Source organism: Papio anubis, chromosome 7 (genome assembly GCF_008728515.1).
Source record: "Papio anubis isolate 15944 chromosome 7, Panubis1.0, whole genome shotgun sequence".
Taxonomy (NCBI): domain Eukaryota; kingdom Metazoa; phylum Chordata; class Mammalia; order Primates; family Cercopithecidae; genus Papio; species Papio anubis.
Window position 1 is genome coordinate 46,374,862 of NC_044982.1, and position 22,980 is coordinate 46,397,841.

A 22,980-nucleotide genomic window follows, 5' to 3' on the forward strand; every position below is an offset into this window, starting at 1 on the left:
AAAATCTGAGTTAACAGATTTGTCTTAGTCCGTTTGTGCTGCTATAACAAAATACCACAGATTTGGTAGTTTATAAACAATAGAAAAATCTGTTTCTCATGGCTCTTGAGGCTGGGAATTCCAAGACCAAGGCACCAGCAGAATTAGTGTCTGGTGAAGGCTAATCTCTGCTTCCAAGATGGCACCTCATTGCTGCATCCTCCACAGTGGAGGAATGCGTGTCCTCACATGGTGGAAGGGACAGAAGGGAAAGAGGGCAAAAATGCATTTAAAAGATCATTTAATCCCATTCATTACTCAGTCACCTCTTAAAAGCCACATCCTTTTATACTGTTGCATTGGGTATTAATTTTCAACATGAATTTTGGAGGGGACAAAAACATCCAAACCATAGCAACATAAATGTATAGAATATTTCACACACAGCAGAGTGCTGGGTAATGAGCAGATATAAAGAAGTATTTGAAATGACCTTACCTCCAGGATGCTTATATTCTTAGAAAAGTTGACAGGTATAGATGGCTGTAATTTGAAGCAGTAGGTAGGATTCATTGTACCTATTATTTATTAAACACCTGTTGTATGTCTTCTGCTGTACTGGAGTGCTTAGTATTAGTTAATTAATTCATTCCTCATAACGGCCCACTAAGATGGATGGTATTATCTACCTTTATAGATGAAGAAAGAGCAACAAGGTTTTATTTTTCCAAGGTCAAGGTCACAAAGCTAGTAAGGGGTAAAGCCATGATTAGATTCAGCTCAGGAAGATTCCACTGGCAACTCCTTACTTCTATAATTAGTTTTACTTTAATGTTTACCACCTTACAGCAGAAAACATGCACAGGCACTAATAGAAAATCAGCAGGAGTAACAGGTAAAGAAAAACATGGTCCTTATCTACAAGCAGTTCACAACTGAGCTGGAGCCAAAGTAACATACATAAAATAACTAGAATAGTTGTTGGGCAAGTCGGAAGTCACCCAAGTAGCTGTCCTTGGAAAAGAGGGAAGATGACATGTGGTAGAGGGACGACATGTGGTAGAGGTACACCATGAGGTATAGCGGGTAGAAGCAATGGAATAAATGCATACATAACAACATGGATATGTACTAGAGGCATAGTAAAGAGTGAAGACATAGAGAAGCAATGCTAACACAATACTGTTGACATACACAAATATATATGCATAGAAGATAGTGCTCGTTTTGCAAGAAAACATACAACCTAATTAGATACATATTTAGGTATTGTAATGGTTACTTAGGATGGGGAGGAAACTGGGGGTGCACTATGGGGACAAAATATAATGAAGAGAGGACTCTTGCGTGACCAGTGATGAAAATTGGAATAACAACATTATTTATTGAATACAACACACCAGTTATAAAAATGAAGAGATTGGAATAATTCTAGAATGCCACAAAATAACATATGTCATGTGGCCTGGTACATACTATAAGCATAATAGCTCAGAAAAGGGAGATTTGCAGATAGAATAGTGTGGAAGCTCTTTCTGATGGTGTCACTTGCACTGGGCCTTGAAAGAAAGGAATTTAGACAGATGAAGAGAAGCTTCAGGAAGCCAGGTTTCAGGTCAGTTTTGTTTTATTCATCACTGAATCTCCGGTGCCTGCCTAGCATTGTGCCTGCTGATGTCTGTTCAACTACCACAGTCAATGCATGGTAGAAGAGGTATATATAAATTAAAATCTTTAAAGATTCATCTGTATAGCTTTTTTTTTTTTTTTTTTTTTTTTGGAGATGGAGTACAGTGGCACCATCTCAGCTCACCGCAATCTCTGCCTCCCGGGTTCAAGCGATTCTCCTACCTCAACCTCCCAAGTAGCTGGGACTGCAGGTGTGCACCACCATGCCCGGTTAAGTTTTGTATTTTTAGTAGAGATGGGGTTTCCCCATGTTGGCCAGGCTGGTCTCAAACTCCTGACCTCAAATGATCCACCCGCCCTGGCCTCCCAAAGTGCCACCACCCCTGGCCTGTGTATGGTATTTTTTTTTTTTTTTTGAGGCGGAGTCTCGCTCTGTCGCCCAGGCTGGAGTGCAGTGGCCGGATCTCGGCTCACTGCAAGCTCCGCCTCCCGGGTTTACGCCATTCTCCTGCCTCAGCCTCCTGAATAGCTGGGACTACAGGCGCCCGCCACCTCGCCCGGCTAGTTTTTTGTATTTTTTTTTTTTTTTAGTAGAGACGGGGTTTCCCCGTGTTAGCCAGGATGGTCTCGATCTCCTGACCTCGTGATCCGCCCGTCTCGGCCTCCCAAAGTGCTGGGATTACAGGCTTGAGCCACCGCGCGTTTTCTGTACACACCCTCTTTCCTTCTTAGGCTTTTTTGTCAACAGCCCAAGATGGAAAAGGCAGCTTTATGTCAAGGTTTGTCAAAGACAGTCAAGAGCTATGAAAGCCAAATGTTCACATTTAACTTTTTTGAAAGTATTTATTATTCACCATCGATGTATTTCTTAATCATTATCCTGAGTGGTCTTTTTAAGTAGGAAGAAAATGGTGTGTTCATTAGTCCAAAGCTGAAACACAGTTGGGGTTGTGTAAGGTGACAGTAGGTGAGTTGGTAAAAGAGTTAGCAGAAGTGACAGCTTTAGTCTGCTCAGCTACTGGATTCACCAGTAAGCCACATGAGACCTCGGTCACAATCAGTAACTCAAAGGCAGATTTAAATATAAATATCCTGTTACTTCTGACACCTTCTGAGGTATAATTGATATATGATAAATGGCACATATTTAAAGTGTACAATTTGGTAAGTTTTGTCATATGGCTACACTTGTGAACCATAACCACAATCAAGAGAGTAAACACAGGTATCAGCCCCAGAAGTTTCCCTTTGCCCTTTTGTAATCATTTCCCCTCACCCACCCCATTCCAGGCAACCAATGATGTGCTTGCATTATTACGGATTAGTTTGCATTTTATAGTTTTACATAAATGTAATTACAGACTTTGCACACATAAACTGCTGGCAGGAATGTCAAATGGTACAATCAATTTGAAAAAGACTTTTAGCAGTTCCTTAAACATTTAAATATACACTTATCATATGATTTAGCCAGCCCAGTCCTAGGTATTTGCCCAAGAGAAATGAAAGCTTATGGCCACATAAAGACTTGTAAATGAATGCTCATAGCAGCTTTATATAATAGCCCAAAACTGGAACCAACAAATGTCCACCAACAGGTGAATGGTATAAACAAACTGTGTTACATTCTATACAGTGCAGCACTACTCAGCAATAAAAATAATGAATGATTGATACATGCAACAACATGGAAGAACCTCAAAGAAGCCAGGGCATCTGGGTCTGGAGATTTCTTTTATCAGGAGATTTTAAATTATGAATTTAATTCTTTAATGGTTATAGGATATTCAGATTATTTCATCTTGGTTGAGTTTTAGTAGTTTGCGGTTTTCAAGAATCAGATTATTTATTCTAAGTTGTCAAGTGTATAAGCTGAAAGTTACAGTATTTTCTCATTATCTTTTTAATGACTGCCTGATTTGTAGTGATATTTGCCATTTCATTCTTGATGATTTGCGTTCTTTTCGTCAGTCTTTCTACAGCTTTATGGATTTTCTTGATGTTTTTTCGAAGAACCAGTTTTTTGTTTATGTATTTTTCTATTTTCAGTTTCATAGATTTCTGCTGTTTGTTATTTCCTTTCTTTTGCCTGCTTTGGGTTTATTTTGCTATTCTTTTTCTTGTTTCTTGTGGTGGGAACTTAGGTTATTGTGCTGAGATCTTTCCTCATTTCTAATATGCTATCTTCCTAGGGATGTAGGAGACAGCTCTAGGAGACACATGGGGCTGGCTATCTGGCTTTTGGAGAGACTTTGTCTACCACAAGACTAGAGTAAAAGGAGACCCTTTCAGGCAGGGAAGAGGACAGCTGCCTCTTTCGTCTTTATAAGCAGGGAAAATTAATTTTCCCTGTCCCTTGCCTAGGCAGTATTTGGCCACTTACACAGCCAAAATCCCATAAGTTCTTATCAGGTTGCTCTGGGGGATATGGACTAGTGTGAAGGTGGGCAGGTGCACTTATTTACCCTGAGTAATAAGAAATCTATCTCAGACCCAGAACATCTTATGTGCATACTCAGGATAAGAATAATAAAGATGAATATTAAAAAGCAAACTTTTTATGAGTGGATACTGGTTTATCAAATACTTTTTCTGGATCTACTGAAATATTATTTTTCTCCTTTCATTCTGTTAATGTGTTGAATTATATTGATTGATTTGCAACCATCACACCAACTTCACTTTTTCAGGAAGAAACCCAACTTGAGTGTGATTTATTATTCCGTGTGTGTAGGTGTGTGTGTATGTGTGTAGTTTAGTTTGCTAATATTTTGTTCGGGATTTTTGCATTGATGTTGGGGGGAATGAAATAGGTCTCTTTCTCAGGAAGTCTCTGCCAGGTTTTGGTATCTAGGTTTTCTGGCATCATAAAATGAGTTGGGGAGGGTTCCTGCATTTCTGCTGCTCTTTGTAAGAATTTAAGATTGTTTTTCCATTGATGAATCAGTCCATCTAGGCTTGTTGTTTCACTATGGAAAAGCAAATAAAGTAACTATAGGTTCCATTTCTTTAACAGATAGGGAACTACTCAAATTTTCTATTTTTTCATTTGTCAATTTTGGCTCTTCCATATTTTAAAAAATTTGTTCACTTCATTTAAAATTTCCAATTTATTGGCTTGAAGTCATGCACATATTTTGTCAAATGACCGTAGGATTTGTAATATCCTTTCATTCCTGATATTGGTTGTTTCTTCCTTTTTCAGTCTACCAGACACTTATCAATTATCCTTTCAAAGAATCAACTTTTGGTTTAGTTGATCCAACTTTATCTTCATTTTCCACTCTATTAATTCTTGTTCTTTATTATCTTATTTCCTTTATTTTCTTCAGGTTTAATTTGCTATTCTTAGAATTTTTTGAGATAACTACTAGGTTCATTTTCAATCTTTTTAAATGTGCATTTAAGACTATACATTTCCTTCTAAGCATGGCTTTAGGTGTCTACCATAAGTTTTGACATGTAGCACTTTTACTATTCAGTTCAAATATATTCTAATTTTCATTGTAATTTATTGTCTGATCCATGAGTTATTTAGAAGTGTATTTCTTAATTAATGGACTTAATAGAATTTTTCTGTTTTTGAAATTATTATTGATTTCTAAGTGAATGAACATGACCAAAGAATATATTCCATCTCTATGACTTAGAATATGGTCAGTTTTGATAAATATTCCACCTGCATTTGAAAATAATGTGTATTTTGCAGTTGTTGGGGGGTATTGTTTTATATATGCCAAGTAGGTTAAGTTTTAAAATATTCCAATCTTTACATATTTACATATTTTTGCATGGCTGCTGTTCTGTTACTGAGTATATTAAAACCTGGGAATGCAGATTTGTCTTTTCTTATTTTAGTTCTGTTCATTTAAGCTTATATATTTGAGGTTATATTGTTAAATCATTAAAATATTAGACCTGTTGAAACTTTCTGGTGAATCAAATCTTTTATCATTACAAATTGTCTCTCTTTACAATACTTTTCACCTTAAGGTCAACATTAAATAATCTTGCAATAGCCACCATACCTCCTGCCCTATCGTTTTTGTTTCTGTATTTCATACGATAACTTTTTCCATTCTTGTTTACTTCCAACCCTTGTACTCCTATACTTAAGGCATCTCTTGCATAAAGGTACTTTGTGGGTTTTCTTTCTTTTCACTTTGATAATCTTTGCATTTAATTGGTACACTGTCTATTCATATAAACGTTGTAACTGATATTTAGGTTTAAACCTCCTAATCTATTTGATTTCTATTTGTCCTATTTGTTCTATATTTTCTCTCCCTTTTCGATTATTCCACTTTCGCCCTGTATTAGCTTTGTAGTTATATGATTTATTTTGCTTTTTGCTGTTCTTTTAGTGGTTACCCTATAGATGACACAGCAGTCTAATATTACTTATAATCTTTCTGATAACTGTAAGGACCTTAGAATTCCTGGACCAAATGTATATATTATTGTCACGTTTTAACATTATTTATTTTAACCTTGAAGACTATTTTATATAGTTAATATTCCTTAAACTGTATATTATTTTTTAAAATTACTGTTCATTCCTACCTTTATCCATAACCCTTTTCTGGGATCATTTTCCTTCTGTCTGAAGAATCCCCTTTACTATTACCTTTAATGACAATCTGCTATTAAATTTGTTGTGTTTGAACGTGTCTTTGCCTTCATTCTTCAAGAACTGTTTTTGGGGAAAGGCTGGGTATTGAATTCTAAAATTGTAGATATTTTCTTTCAGTAACTTGAAAATATCATTCCATTGATTTCTGGTTCCCATATTTTCTGTTGAGAAGTTAGCTGTCAGTTTAATAAAACTGTGGCTCCTTTAAAAGTAATGTCTTTTATCACTGTCTGGCTCCTTTAATGATTTTCTTTTTGTGTTTTATTTTTTCTTAGGATGTGCTAAGGTGTAATTTTGTTTTTATTTATCATGCTTTGATCTTGCAAGTCTTCATGTCTTTTAAAAATTTGGAGAATTCTCAGTCATTATCTCCTCACAGGTTGCTTCTGTCATATTCTCTCTTCTCCTTCTGGAAATCCAGTTATGTGTATGTTAGATCTCCTCATGTTAAGTCTCTTATTCTCTCTACTGTATCTTCCATTCTTTTGTGTCTTAGTTTTTCATATCTGGTATTTACTTCTGACATAACTTTTAGTTCACGAATTCTTACTTCACTGTATCCAGTTTCTATCAAATCTATTCACTGAATCCTTTTATTTATTTATTTTGAGTCTTGCTCTGTCACCCAGGCTGGAGTGCAGTGGCATGATCTTGGCTCACTGCAACCTCCACCTCCTGGGTTCAAGTGATTCTCCTGCCTCAGCCTCCTGAGTAGCTGGGACTATAAGCACCTGCCACCACGCTCGGCTTTTTTTTTTTTTTTTTTTTTTTTTTTGTATAGATGGGGTTTCACTGTGTTAGCCAGGATGGTCTTGATCTCCTGACCTCGTGATCCACCCACCTCAGCCTCCCAAAGTGCTGGGATTACAGGCATGAGACACCGCGCCCGGCCTATTCACTGAATTCTTAAACTTGATTAAAGTACTTTTAAGTTGGGGACTTGATTGATTCTTCTATATAGTTTCTGATTTTCTGCTGAAATTCTCAATCTTGTGTTTTAGATCTTTAAACACACTAAAGATAGTAATGTTAGACCCTGTGTTGTGTAGCTCATTATCTGGGTCCCCTGTGGCTCGGTCCTATCATCCGTTGCTTCTTTCGGATTTTGATCACGTTGCCTTGTTTCCTCAGATACCTTAAATAACTTTCCAATACTAAACGTGAAAAGTTATAAAAATAACTCAAAAGATCAGAGAGGATTTACATTTGCTCTGGGTAGCGGACAAAGGGTCACCTTAATCCAGTTTTGGGAAGTGAGAAGATCCTAACTGCATCTGGTTTTTCCTCACCCTTACGATTTGGATATGGTCCTTGGGGACACAACCCAATGTATGGTCAGTTAACTAGGGTTCCTTTCCCCTTCCCTACTTCCTTGGAGAGCCTTGGTCTCCAGTTTTTGTCCCTCTAACTCAGCAGCAAGGCTGTCATAAGTGTTACTTAGTGTCTCAGACTCACAACCACCTTATCCTGAATTGGCATATCTCCTACAAGAAAAGCAGCCCAAATGCTGAGCTCAGGTATCTAAGTTTCATTCTGTCTTAGATCTTAGTGATGTTATTCTTCACTGTCTTTTGGTTTTCTAATGTCTTTAAGCAGATTTTAAAATACTATTTTGCTTGGCTTTTCTAGCTCTCTGAAATAGTTGGTATGAATGCACCAGTAAAGTTGGAAGTAGAAAAGGTTTGGCCGGGCGCGGTGGCTCAAGCCTGTAATCCCAGCACTTTGGGAGGCCGAGGTGGGTGGAGAATGAGGTCAGGAGTTCGAGACCATCCTGGCCAACATGGTGAAACCCCATGTCTACTAAAAATTCAAAAATTAGCCAGCATGGTGGCGCGTGCCTTTAATCCCAGCTACTCAGGAGGCTGAGCCAGGAGAATTGCTTGAACCAGGGAGGCGGAGGTTGCAGTGAGCCGAGATCGTGCCACTGCACTCCAGCCTGGGCGACAGAGTGAGACTGTCTCGAAAAAAAAAAAAAAGGTGATAATTACAAAGTACTTTTAATGACATGAGAAAATATTTCTACATGACAAAGATATAAAGGTATACAGCTAGTAAATCTCAATCATGTAAATTAAATCATAAGTCTGAGATGTGAACTCAAGAGTAATATAAAATCTTATCTTAGTAACTGTACTATATTACCTCCAAAAAAAAGATAAACATACAAATCTCTTGAATTCATTAACTGAAAATTGGTCCAAAAAGTTATCCTTTAACATTGTTAGAGTGAACTGGTCCACATACTAAATAAATGGAATATTAATAGCAGCTTAACTGGTACATTTCATATAATTTGAATGATTTCTAAAGAGAATACATTATTATAAATCTAGGGGGCTCCTACCGATTTCATTGGAAATTAAGTAAGAAGTAGAGGAAACTGATCTCTCAACTGATGTGGATTCATTGTTAATTCCCCTTACATGTATCTGTAAAACGTTCCTAAGCAAGAAGAGAATGAAAATAAAATTCAGATCATATTATAAAAATTTTCTTCCCATCTCCTCTTTAGTTCATATACCTTAAGACATTAGTAACTGGTAGTCCTGTTGAGTGAATCGTTTTTCAGAAGCAGTAAATTCATTTGAAAGAAATATATGAGTCAGATCTATGCTTTAGTAGTCATATGCAGATTACCCTAACATTGCTCTTCCTGTGAATATTCACATGATGAATGGGATGAACCCTGCTTCTTTCACATATATCAAAAGGATATTTGAAAAGGAAAGAAAATATCTTATTAAAAGTTTTTTAAAGTTTGTGAATTGAAGTCTATGAAAACAAACTATATAAAAACATTCAGATAATATTAGGTGTTAAAACAGCACATTTGAAAATACTATAAATTATATTAACCTTCAACAGGATCCATTATCACTACTTAGAACACTGATATGTCTATCTTAAGTATGTAAAAATTACATAGCTGTTAACTTTATATGGCAATTCACCTATTACACATTTAAGAAAGCATTACAAAATTCATTATATAATAATTACACAAATGTTTTCTCATATTTACCAAAGTCTACTAAAGTCCAGAGGGCACAAGTATTGGCCAAATAGTTCTAACTTTTACATTAGACAAAAAGATGTTTTTGTTGTTTTTTAAAACCATTAAGATGGCTAAGAGAACCAATTTTATGGAGCTTAGCTGTTCTCAGGCATCTGAATGAGGGTGGGGAGAAGACCTGAAGTTACAAGAATCAGTTACTTTTTTAAGATGAGAAAATAAAAACATTGCATTTGATGACATTACAGTCAAAATGAGCTCTAATACAAATGTATATGGAGAGGTTTTGAAGAATAAATCGGATACCCCAGGGGAGGATCTGCTGCTTGTACTGTAAGATTTCTTAAAAGTAGTGGATGAGCTTGTATACTATAACGTTCTTCATCATCGTTTGTGGCATAAAGTAATTCCCACGAAAGATTGGCCCACTGACCTCTAACAGCTTCAGCATTCAACTTTCCCACTTGGATCAATAATTCTTGAAGGCTAAGTACTCTTCCAGTGTAAATTCCCTTTACAGTAAAAATGGTAGGAGGAGAAAAAGAAAAGAGATTACATTTAGGTCTTCATATTTTATTTATAAACTTATAGAAAAATTGCATTGTAATTAAGCAAACTTTTCCCAAGTTCAAAAAACAGAAAGTTTTAAAAATGTACACAATGAGTTGCTTGTATTCAGAATCAAGAATTACCTCTACTTCCTTTGTTCTTTAATAAAAGAAAGTTTCCTGGCAGCCATCTCAATCACCATTAGGCAAAATCTTAGTCACTTCTCTCTGTCTTCCTTCTCTGATCTGTTGCCTCAGCGACGCATAGTCATAAATACTATTTGGTGGTGAATGATACAATAGGCTCTTTTTAAAGAAACAGCTTTGTTGAGGTATAATTCACATTCCATACAATCTATTTATTTACTGTATGCAATTCAATGGTTTTTATTATAGTCGCAGATACGTGCAACCATTACCACAGTTAAGTTTTAAAATACCATAACCTCAAGAAGTATCCTTGTGCTCTTTAGTTATCACCATCCTATCTCCTCATTGACCCTTCCCTAAGTAACCACTAACATATTTTCTATCTTTATAGACTTGCCTCTTCTGTAAATTTCACTTGTATGTGGTCTTTTGTGACCGATTTCTTTCACTTAGCATATTTTCAAGGTTCATCTATGTTGTACATGTATCAGTACCTTATTCCTTTTTATGGCAGAATAATATTCCATCATATGGATATACTAAAATTTGTTTTCAGCAATTGATGTACAGTTGGTTTGTTTCCACCTTATAGCAATTAAGAATAATGTTGCTATAAACATTCATGTACAAGGTTTCATGTGGATTTATGTTCTTATTTCTCTTAGGTATATGTACTTAGGGATAGAACTGCTAGGTCGTATGTTAACTCTATGCTTAACTATTTGAGAAACTGCCAGAATGTTTTCCAAAGTGGCTGTACCATTTTACATTCCCAAGAGCAGAAGAGGGTTCCAATTTCTCCACATCTTGTTAACACTTATTTTCAGACCTTTTGATTTTAGCCATCCCGTGTGTGTGAAGTGTTATTTTACTGTAGTTTTGATTTGCACTTCCCTGATGACTAATTATACGGAGCACTTCTCATGAACTTACTGGCAACTTGTACATCCTCTTTAAAGAAATGTCTATATAGATCCTTTGTCCACATTAAAATCTATTTACCTTTTTATTATAGAGTTGTAAGAGTTCTTTTATATATTCTAGTAACAGTCCCTTAACAGATAAGTGCAAATATTTTTCCCATTCTGTGAGTTGTCTACTTTTTTGATGGTGTGCTTTGAGGAACAAAAGTTTTTACTTTTGATGAAGTCATATTTATCTATTTTTCTTTTGTTTCTCATGCTTTTGGTGTCATATCTAAGAATCTATTGCCAAGTTTAAGGTCATGAAGATTTACCCTTATGTTTCCTTCTAACATTTTTATGGCACTTATGTTTAGGTCTTTGATGTATTTTGGAGTTGTTTTAAAAATATGGTATATAAAGTAAGGTCTGTAGTGGGTTGAATAGCATCTCTTTGAAGTTACCTGTGAATGTGACCTTATTTGGAATGGGTACTTTGCAGATGTAATTAAAAATTTAGAGATGAGATCATCCTGGATTTAGGTGGGTCTTAAAGCCAGTGACTGACATCCTTATAAAAGAAAGTAGTAGGAGAATTAACAGAAGAGTATAGAGAATAAGGCCACGTACATATGGAGATAGAGACCGGAGTTACTCAGCCATAGCCAAGGAATGTTAAGGGCCACCAGAAGCTGGAAGAGGCCAGGAAAGATTCTTTCCTAGAGCCGTTAGAGGAAGCGTGGCTCTACTGGCACCTTGACTTCAGCCTTCTAACCTTTAAAACTATGATGACAGAATACATTTCCATTTTTTAAAAAGTCACCCAGTTTGTGGTAATTGCTACAACAGCCCTGGGAAACTAATACTAGTAATCCAACATTATTCTTTTGAATGTTGCTACCAAAAGATGATTTCCCCAGTGAATGGTCTTGGCATCCTTGTTGAAAATTAGTTGGCTAAAGACCCATGGATTTATTTCTGGATCCTCAATTCAATTCCACTGATTTATATGTCTATCATTATGCCCGTACCATACTGTTTTGATTATTGTTTCATATACGTTTTGAAATTTGGAAGTATGAGTCAGCCAATTTTCTTTTTCAAGATTGTTCTGGCTATTCAGGGTCTCTTGAAATTCCATATTAATTTTAGAAAATCAGCTTGTTCAATTTCCACAAAGAAGCTAACTGGAATTCTGAAAAGGACTGTGCTAATCTGTAGATAAATTTGGAGAGTATTGCCATCTTAACAATGTTATCTTGATTTATGAACACTAGATGTTTATTTATTTAGATATTTAACTTTCTCTTTTAACAATGTTTTGTAGTTTTCAGAGTATAGGCTCTGTACTACTACTGTTCCATTTTCCCTAAGTATTTTATTATTTTTGATGTTATTTTAAGTGGGATTTCCTTAACTTCATTTTTGGTTTGTTCGTTGCTAGTGTATAGAAATTCACCAGATTTTTTAATGTTGATCTTATATCTTGCAACCATCCTGAATTTGTTAATCAGTTCTAAGCTTTTTAGTTGATTCCTTAGATATTCTATACATCATCAAGATCATGTCATCTGTGAATAGAGATAATTTTACTTCTTCCTAATCTGAATGCCTTTTATTTCTTTTTCTTGCCTAATTACTCTGGTGTCTTAGCTTAGGCTGCTATAACTAAATACCATAGACTAGGTGACTTAAAGAAGAGACATTTATTTCTCATGGTTCTGGAGGCTGGGAAGTCCAAGATCGGGGTGGTTTCATGTCTGGGTTCTGATGAGGGCTATCCTCCTGGCTCATGGATAGCCATCTTCTTATTCTGCTCTATGGCAAAACAACAGGAAGCTCTGGGTGTCTCTTCCTCTTCCTATAAGGGTACTAATCCCACCACAGGGCTCCATGCTCATGATCTCATCTAACCATAATTACCTCCCAAAGGCCCCACCTCCTACTACCATCACATTGGTGGTTAGGCTTCAACATGTACATTTGGGGTGTAAACATTCAGTCCATACCACCTGGCTAGAAGTTCTAGTACAATGGTTAATAAAAGTGGTAAGAGTAGACATTTTTATCTTCTTGATCTTAGGGGTAAGCATCCAATCTTTCACCAATAATTATGATGTTCACTGTGAGTTTTTCATAGATGTTCAGGTTGAAGAAGTTCCCTTCTTTCCTAGTTTGTTTTTACTATGAAAGGGTGAGGGATTTTGTTAGTTTTTTTATATCTACTGAGATGATCATATGGTTTGTGTCTTTTATTTATATATTTTATATATTACATATTTATATTAATAAAATATTATATAGTTTATATATCCCTTCCTGTGCTCAAGCAATCTTCCCACCTCAGCCTCCAGAGTAGCTGGGACTACAGGAACACACCACCATGTATGGATAATTTTGTTTATTTTTTTTTTTAGAGACAAGGTCTCACTGTGTTGCCCAGGCTGGTCTTGAACTCCTGGACTTAAGTGATTCACCTGTCTTGGCCTCCGAAAGTGCTGGGATTACAAGCATTTTCTTAAATCCAGTCTGATAATCTCTGCCTTTCATCTGGATTATTTAATCCATTCCCGTTAATTTTATTACTGAAATAGCTGAATTTTGTCTGTCATTTTCCTTTCTGTTTTGTCTCATATCTTTTTTTTTCCTTTTTTTTTTTTTGAGATAGAGTCTTGCTCTGTCGCCCAGGCTGGAGTGCAGTGGCGCGATCTCGGCTCACTGCAAGCTCCGCCTCCCGGGTTTACGCCATTCTCCTGCCTCAGCCTCCCGTCTCATATCTTTTTTATCCCTCTATTCTTTCTTGACTTTCTCTTGTCAAGAAAGTGACTATTTTGCAATATGCCATTTAAATTTCTTTAATGACGGTTTTCACTTTTTTCCTCAGTTATTTCCTCAGTGGTTGACTAAAGCTTACTATCTCTGTGTTACAAGAGTCAGTCTTAGATTTATACTAATTGTGGTGAAGCAGAAATATTACTCTTACAAAGTTCTAGTCCCTTTTCTTCCCTTCTGTGGTACCGTTATACATATCACATTACAAATGTTACAAATCCAACAGTACATTGTTTTAATTATCACTTTATATAATTTTATGCCTTTAAAAGAAGGTAAGAGAAAAGGGAGCAAGTATGCATTTATTGTGTTATATTAATTATTTTTATTTTTTTAGAGACAGGGTCTTGCTCCATCACCTAGGATAGAGTGCAGTGGTGCAATCATAGCTCACTATAACCTGAACACCTGGCTCAAGTAATCCTCCCACCTCAGCCTCTCAAGTGGTAGCTAGGACTACAAATGCACACCACCACACCTGGCTAATTTTTATTTTTTGTAGAGATAGGATTTGCTATGTTGGCCAGGCTGGTCTCAAACTCCTGGTCTCAAAGCAATCCTCCTGCCTTGGCCTCCCAACTTGCTGGGATTATAGTCCTAAATTACCATGCCCAGCATTGTTATGTTACCTTTTTTTTTTTTTTTTTTTGAGATGGAGTCTGGCGCTGTGGCCCAGGCTGGAGTGCAGCGGCCGGATCTCAGCTCACTGCAAGCTCTACCTCCCGGGTTTGCGCCATTCTCCTGCCTCAGCCTCCCGAGTAGCTGGGACTACAGGCGCCCGCCACCTCGCCTGGCTAGTTTTTTGTATTTTTTAGTAGAGACGGGGTTTCACTGTGTTAGCCAGGATGGTCTCGATCTCCTGACCTCGTGATCCGCCCGTCTCGGCCTCCCAAAGTGCTAGGATTACAGGCTTGAGCCACCGCGCCCGGCACCCTTTTTTTTTTTTTTGAGATGGAGTCTCACTCTTGTTGCCCAGGCTGGAGTGCAGTGGTGCGATCTCGGCTCACTGCAATCTCCGCCTCCTGGGTTCAAGTGATTCTCCTGCTTCAGCCTCCCAAGTAGCTGGGATTACAGGTGCCCAAGTAGCTGGGATTACAGGCACCCACCACCACACCCAGCTAATTTTTTTGTAGTTTTAGTAGAGACAGGGTTTCACCATGTTGGCCAGGCTGGTCTCGAACTCCTGACCTCAGATGATCCGCCTGCTTCGGCCTCCCAAAATGCTGGGATTACAGGCGTGAACCACTGCACCCAGCCTTATGTTACCCTTTAAAAAAATGCTATTTCTCTATCTTCCTGTAGATTCAAGAATCCAGAAATGAATCATCTGGATTCACTTCCTTTATCCAGTACAGCTTTGCCCCTACTGGCTTCCTCTGTGCAATTATTAGCAAATTACATTCCTATATATTACAGGCCCAATAATACATGAATACATTTTATAGAATTGCTTTTCAAATCAGTTAAGAGAAGAAATATGCCTTTTTACTCTTTTTTATCATTACACAGTTACTTTTATTGGTGCTCTTTGTTTTTGTGTGTGAATCTGAATTATTGTCTGTGGTCACTTACTTTCAGTCTGAAGAACTCTAGTGTTTCTTGTAAGGTGGGTCTGGTAGCAACAAATTCTGTTTTTGTTTATCTGGAATTTCTTTATTTTGCTTTCATTTTTGAAAGATCCCTTTGTCAGATACAGGGTCCTTGGTTAAGCTTTCTGTTTTGGGGTTAAGGGGGCACTTTGACTATGTCATTCCATGCTTCTGGCCTCCATTGTTTCTGATGACAAATCAGTTGTTAATTTTATATGACTTTCCTTAAAATGTACAAGTAGTTTTTACTTGGTGCTTTCAAGGTTTTCTCCTGGTCTTTGGATTTCCACATTTTTACCATGATGTTATTTGCCTGCGGATCTCTTTGCATTTATTATAAAGTTCACTGAAGTTCCTGGATGTGTAGATTAATGTTTTACAATAAATTTAAGAAGTTTCAGCCAATACTTCACCAAATAATTTTTTTATCCCTTCTCTCTCCTTCTGGTATTAAGTATATGTTGGAGCAGTTAATGGTGTCCTACATTTCTCTGAAGCTCTCTTTCTTTTTATTCATTCTTTTCTCTTCTTTGGATTGCATAATCTCTATTGATCTAGAATCTTCAAGTTCACTAATTATTTCTTCTGCCAGTTCAAATCTATTGTTGAGCTCCTCTAGTGAATTTTTCATTTGGTTCTTTTTTATAATTTCTTTTTTTTTTTTTTTTGAGGCGGAGTCTCGCTCTGTCGCCCGGGCTGGAGTGCAGTGGCCGGATCTCAGCTCACTGCAAGCTCCGCCTCCCAGGTTCACGCCATTCTCCTGCCTCAGCCTCCCGAGTAGCTGAGACTACAGGCGCCCGCCACCTCGCCCGGCTAGTTTTTTGTATTTTTAAAGTAGAGACGGGGTTTCACCGTGTTAGCCAGGATGGTCTCGATCTCCTGAACTCGTGATCCGCCCGTCTTGGCCTCCCAAAGTGCTGGGATTACAGGCTTGAGCCACCGCGCCCGGCCTTCTTTTTTATAATTTCTATCTCTACATACATTCTCTATTTGATGTGAGATTGTCACCATACTGTCCTTTATATCTTCAACCATAGTTTCCTTTGGTTCTCTGGATATATTTATAATGACTACTATGAAATCTTTATTAAATCTGACATCTCTTCCCTCTTACAGGCAAGCCCGGTTGTCTACTTTTTCCCCCCTGGTATATGGGTTAGATTTTCCCATTTCTTTGCATATCTCAACTTTTTGTTGAAAATCAGATATTGCAGGTAACACTGTAGAAATTCTGGGTGCTGGTCCTCTTCATTCCTAACTCCAGGGCTTGTTATTATGATGTACTTGTTTAGTGATTGGCTGGCTTACTGTAGTGAAGTCAATCCCTGTCTGCTCCCTACCATCCCCCGCCCAGTTTGAAGTCTCAGATACGGCCTCTCATAGAGTACAGTCGAACTGAATGCATACAATTACCTTGGGATGGTTTTGGCAGGGTTATCTTGTCTGTTAAGTGTTCATACCCAGCTATTAAGCTCCACTGATTGCCAGCTGATTACTCTGCTTTCAACAAAGACCTGAGGCATACATTGCTCCACAGACTGATCCAATTAAATGTGAACTCCTTCAAAGGAATAGCTTTTCATGTGTTTGATCCCAGGAAGGCTCTTTGCTGTTTCTTCCCCTGAAAAAAATCTAGCCAGTTTACCGTTTAGCTTAATGAACCTACCAGTCTCCTAGAAATTAGTTCTCACCACGACCTCCATTGTTTATGTTGTTTTCTTTTTTTGACACTATCATAAAACAGGAAGTCCTCCACTGTTTTTAAGAACATTTTGGGCTTCAATGTGTCTACACTCTGTTGCAGATAAATCAGTTCCTCTGGGAAGAAGAGATTCAGAGCTTTTGTTGCTGTCAGTAATAATTTGCTTCTTCCACTGGGCAAAGTCTCTGAGCCAGAGTTCTGGGTGATAGCATGCTTCTCTCTTGAGTGACCCTTCTGCTTTAGGAGATAAGCACTTGGTGGAGGGAAGGAGTAGCCTCATGTCTTTCCAGCTTGCCTCTCCCAGCATAGGATCTCCACATTATGAGCGGGCAAGAGTGAGCAAGGCCCCAGTATTTTCAGTGGCACCACACCCAAGATAAAGTCTCCATCCCATAAGTGCAGTGGGCCAGAAGGGAATCTTTGCTTGGACTTCACATGCCTGGAATGTAGCCTCAGCAACAGGTAGCTGGGACAGGATTAAAAATGTTGAACTCCTGCCGTTCCTAGGAAAACAGTCCTCCAACTGGGAGTTGACAGAGAAGAGAGCCTATATTCTGGGTTGTACCAGTCTGAGGGGAGGTTCCATCTTGCTGAGGTTCAGGTAGGGTAGGTTTTGGTTCAAATACTGCAGTCTCTTACTATTCTCACTGGGTTTTAGCAGATTTTTTAAAATAAATTTATGTTCATTTGCTGTATGCCCATAGGAGACTTTCTAAGACTTTAAGTGGTTATTTTAAAAAAATATAATTTTCATCAGTTTCGCTGGGGAGTGCATTTGCAGAGCTCCTCAAACCATAATGCCAGACAGACAAAAGCACGATAAGCTCATAACATTGAATCTTTCATATTGTGTAGACTTGATGACATTTTAAATGTGATAAGAACAAGTACTAAATCTTAAAGAGTCATCCCCTATTTTAAGTCTCTGGATTTTCACAGGTTAGGTTTGCTTCAATACAGTATAAATGTCAGCAAAATACTTTGCCACTTACAAATAACTTTTTCTAGGAGTCAAATCCAAGTGATAATTCATACATTGAACATAGGAATACAATCCATTTAGTCAAATATGTTATAGCATACTACACATACTTGGCTCTCTTATAGGTCAGGTATTGCACTATGGCTACACATTTTTAATTGGCTCCTCTTCAGTTGGCAAAGGAGAGAAATCAGCTAGAGTTCGTCTAGCTTCGCCATAAAGTCATGATTATAAATGCCTTAAAACTGTATCACAACTATAATGTTATATCATTTATCACTTAGTTCAAATACTTTATAACTGACATCCATTCTCTAAGGTTAGTATATATATGCTTAAAAATTTTTTAACCTTACCATATTAGAATCATACCCCAGAGAAAACAAGTATGGCTTTTCTTGTAAAATTGCTTCCTTCCACTTTTCATCAGATACCAAACCAATGTACCAGTCACATTCATATTCTTCAAGGTACTTAATCAGTTCTCTGAAGTCTTCTATTGGACCTAAACTTGCTTTATCAATCATTAGTTTCAGAGTATACCTAAAAAATGGAGAACCGAAGAATTTTAGAATATTTGTTGTCAACTTTATGGATCAAATAGATTTTGTTAAATCAATATTTTAAGACATTGAACTGAAATCGTATCTATCTCAGCTAAAAAGTGGAGGGAGAAATGATGCAGTTAAGGTGAAGAAATCAGTAAGCCATAAAAAAAAATAGATTTTCCAGATTAACAAAACCAAAGGAAGCACAAATTAAAGCGTACTCTTGATATAATCACACTACACATGAAACTTTTTTTTCATTTTGAAGAAAGTAAATTTTAAAAAACTAGAAACAACTGTCTTCTTGTACGTGATTTAGAAAAATCAATATTTTTCCGCCAATGTTATATCTTACATATGATCTAAATGGATTACCTGAATGCTTTCAGTGCTAGTTGAAACAGCTCTGGCTTTTCTGTGAGCCAGTCCAAAGCAACAGACCAAGGCAAAACACCACTGTAAACCCTCAATATATGACCAGGACTAGGAGCCATATTGTCTATTCCAAAAAAACTAAAATAACAAGTCATTACTGTATGAACATAAAAGTCTTTTAAAACTTTGTCGTTGGCAATTTCTTCCAATACATTTGAGGCCTTTTCTTCTGAATGAAAACATTCCAATTGCCTTAAAACAAATTGGTACCAGTCTTCTGGAAATAACGAGCTCAACTCCTTCATTTTGGAATTGGGCATACAGCTAGTCCTCCACTCTGCAGGTAAGCATACTAAGTGAGAATGTGAACAACTGAATTCCATGAGAGGAATATATGGCATGTCCTCTTGTTTTCCTTTGTCAACAGCAGGGTATCCTAATAGAACTGCTTTGTAAAGATCGTTTTCAGGAACAGTGCCTGTAGAATGATCACCAACCCTCTGTGATTCTACTGATCCTGGAATAAATGAGTTTGTACCTGGCAAATCTTTCAACTGTTTTTCTTCTATTACTTTTTTGATAGTTGGCTCATCATCAAAAATATTGTCATCAGACCAGTCATCAAAAGTTTCTGAATTTAAACTATCTATGTCTTCTGGGGATTTGGGAGGTGGCGAAGTGTTCGAAGCAGGCAAGATTAGAGGTGCTTTCCCTTTATTTTCAGTGTTGTGAACATTCTCTTTCATGCCAGGCCTTTTGGAGCAGTATTGAACAAGTATCCACACAAGTACTTTAACGAGGTCACCTTTAAATTCTTTTAAGTTTTCATGAGAATCAATTATGCCTGATAGAACATTCCTGGCATCAGAATACAATTTCACAGGCAAAACAGTACAGGGTGTCAAGACATTTCCAAAGTGTTCATTAAGGGAACATACTCCTGTGTATTCTTGCTCAAAAGCATCTTCAAAAACTTCATCAACTCTGCGAGCTTCTGCAGTATGACAGGATGTTTCCTGCAATTCTAACCCCTAAAGAAGAAATAAAAAATACTTGTTTATAATCATTTATTACACAGAATACAGCAACTAGTCTTGAAAATGCCCATAGATTCTCATCACAAAAATATGGAAAGTGACAAAAACAATTTCTTTAACTCAAGAGCAACATCCTGACTTAAAGTTAACGGCACTTAACACATTTGATTCTGGATAGGATTAAAAATAATGCTACTATTTTTTTGAAAATATTATGGAAATTCTACTAGAAATTGGGCAAATTTATTAGGTATGAATATAATTTTAAAAGACTATATCCATAGTTAAGAGTGAGCCACACAGTAAAAACTTTCAAATTATAATCCTGGAGGAGAAAAAAGCAAAATTAGAATTCTACAGTATATACAGTAGTATTATATCCTTTCCATCTCACTTTATGAGACTAACAGCATTATTCAATGTATGGATGTGCCAGAATTTATCATTCTCCTGTTCCAGATTTCTAACATCATAATGCAGATTTACTTCTTTGATTACTTTGGTTACTGCTATGTCAGTAGTGCCTAAACCAGTATCTGGTACACAGTGGGTATGCAATAAATATATGCTGAGTGAATGAATATTATCAATATATCCTTACATAAATTTTAAACACATTTTGATTACCTTCTTAGAAGGAATCACTTGAAAAGGATGTATCAGGTCACTATTTACTATTATAATTGCTATTGCTAATTTATATATTTTTACAAAGCTGTCAGTGCCTTCAGAACTTGTTTTTAAGTCACAGTTCTACCAGGTGGCTGGCCCACAACTTGAGCAGGTCACCTACCCTCTGTGAGATTCCTTTTTCCTCTGTTTCAAAGGAAAATAATCCTAGTGCATATGGTTGTGACGGTTGCATGCTTTGTAAATTTTAAAGTATTAATTGTTAATAGATGGCATGGCCTAACCCAGCTTGCATCAAAAAAAGACAGAAAAAAAGAGTACCATCAAAAAGTATATTTTTAAACCACATATGTCACAGAGCACAAAGGATCAATCAACATTATTAGGTATTATTAAACCATATCATTTTTAAATAGAATAAAAATAAGTAATCAAAATGTCCTCAATATTTTTTGTCTTCTCGTATGGGTTAGACTAGAACAGAGGTTCTCAATCTGTAGGTGAGTCAGCATCACTTGAGAGTGCTCTTTGAAATACAGATTTGCTGAGCCCACTCCCAAAGTTTCTAACTTAGCAAGTTCAGGGTAGGGCTCAAGAATTTCCACTTCTAACAAGTTCTCAGGAAGTATTACTAATACTAGTCTGGGCACTGCATTTTGAGAATCACTGGACTAGAGAGACAGCTTTTTAGTCACTAGTGATTTTATCCAATCTGTGCTAGTACAAGAAATTAACTTATAATTCATTAAAAAAAAAATTTTTTTTTGTTAAAGGCCTATTGTGTGCCAGGCACTGTTTTGGGGGCTTAGGATGTATTCCTGAATAAAAACAAGAGATCCCTGTGCTTGTGATACTTATAAAGTGAGGGACATGGGTAATCAACAGTAAAACTAATAAGTAAATTATATAGTTTGTGAGAAGGTATAAGTACTATAAAAATAAGGAAAAAGTAAAGAAAGGCAAGGGGGATTGGGAGTGCTGGGATAAGAGTGGGAGTGTAACTTTAAATATGATGGCCATAGGAGAAGTCACTGAGGAGGTGACATTTGAGCAAAAACCTGAAAGTGGTGAGGGAGTTAGATGATTATCTGAAAGCAGAGTGTTTCAGGCAGAGGGAATAGCCAGTAGGCTGGAATAGAGTGAGAGGGTTAAAGTAATAGAGAAGGCCAAAGAGGGAATAGGAAGTCTGGCCATTTAGAGCCTGGCTTTTACTCTGAATGAAAGAAGAGATCCACTGCAAGGTTTTGAGTACAGAAGTGACATGGTTTGACTTAGATTTTAAAGATCATTCTGGTTGACAGTATACTGTAGGGGCACACAGGTGGAAGCAGGACAACCAATTAGGAGGTTATTTCAATTATCCAGGTAAGGGATCAAGGTGGCTGGGACCAAGGTGGTAAAAAGAGATGGGATACAGAATATGGTTTAAAGGCGGAGCCCACAGGATTTCTTGTTGGACTGGGTGTGGAAGTATACAAGTAAAAAAGGAGTCAAACACGACTCTAGTATTTTTGGCCTGAACAACCAGAAGGACAGAGTTGTCATCAAGGACTGCTAGGCTCTGGGACACACTGGTGTTAAAAGGTCAAAGAAAAGAGAAGGAACCACAAAGTAGAGAAGTAACCCACGAAACAAGTGAAGAGAAGAGAACAGCTGTGTAAAATGCTGCTGATGGTTCAAATAAGACTCGTTCTGAGAGTTGATCACTGGAGTTAGCAATGTGCCAGTGACTAGCGACCTTGACAAGAGCAGGTTGGGTGGAGTAGCAGGGTCAAAAACCTACAGTAAGTTGAAGACAGAATGGAAGAAATTAAATTGGAGATACAACTATAAGCAGCTCTAATAAGGCCATTTGCTCTTCAAGGAAGGAGAGAAATATAGTATAGCAGGTAGGGGCAGTAGGATTAGAATACAGTTTTTATTGAGAATGCTTAAATGATATAGGAGTTAAAAAACGTTACTGATTCACACTTTTGAGATGCTCAGCTAGAGAGAGGTGACAAGAATAGGACCGGAAGGAATGGAAGCAGGTATATTTTGTTATCATGCTCTATTATACAACTAACAGTCCACCCATCAACATATGCTTATTGAAATATACTTTAAAAATCGCTAGGTGTTTTCACAGGTAATTGAAAAGATATTCTTCTTTGAAACTGAGTGTTTGATGTGAACATAACAAGTAAAATTTTACACATGAACTATAAAAATACTAGAAATGTTTTAAATGCACACTGACCTTAATGTTAATACAGCAGTAAGTATAGCCACATTCCAGAATCATTATCCATATTAAACGATCCTGAAAACGGCCCAAGTAATGAGATCCAGGTAGGAGGAGACCTGCAACAAATTAGAAAAAAAAGAAAATCATTTTTCAAGCTTCTTTTATTTTTGCCATGTGAATCTTCAAAACTGAAAAGACATCTAG

At 37.0% G+C, this 22,980-nt stretch overlaps 1 protein-coding gene across 10 annotated transcripts in view; it reads right to left on the bottom strand.

The window, feature by feature from the left end:
• PCNX4 (pecanex 4) overlaps positions 1-22,980 on the bottom strand; it is a 54,002-nt gene that overhangs the window by 803 nt on the left and 30,219 nt on the right. For 6 of the 10 annotated variants that reach the window (XM_003901883.4, XM_017961216.3, XM_017961221.3 and 3 more), the window contains 4 exons: positions 22,789-22,892; positions 18,883-19,913; positions 18,316-18,502; positions 8,220-9,766 (listed from right to left, as the gene is read on the bottom strand). In XM_003901883.4, the coding sequence (XP_003901932.2) occupies positions 9,515-9,766; positions 18,316-18,502; positions 18,883-19,913; positions 22,789-22,892 (1,574 nt within the window). In that variant the 3' untranslated portion in view covers positions 8,220-9,514. Of the gene's footprint in view, positions 1-314; positions 669-8,219; positions 9,767-9,811; positions 10,080-18,315; positions 18,503-18,882; positions 19,914-22,788; positions 22,893-22,980 lie in introns of those variants that run through there. The other 4 variants (XR_004185393.1, XM_031669134.1, XR_002523645.2 and 1 more) reach the window with 4 other exon arrangements.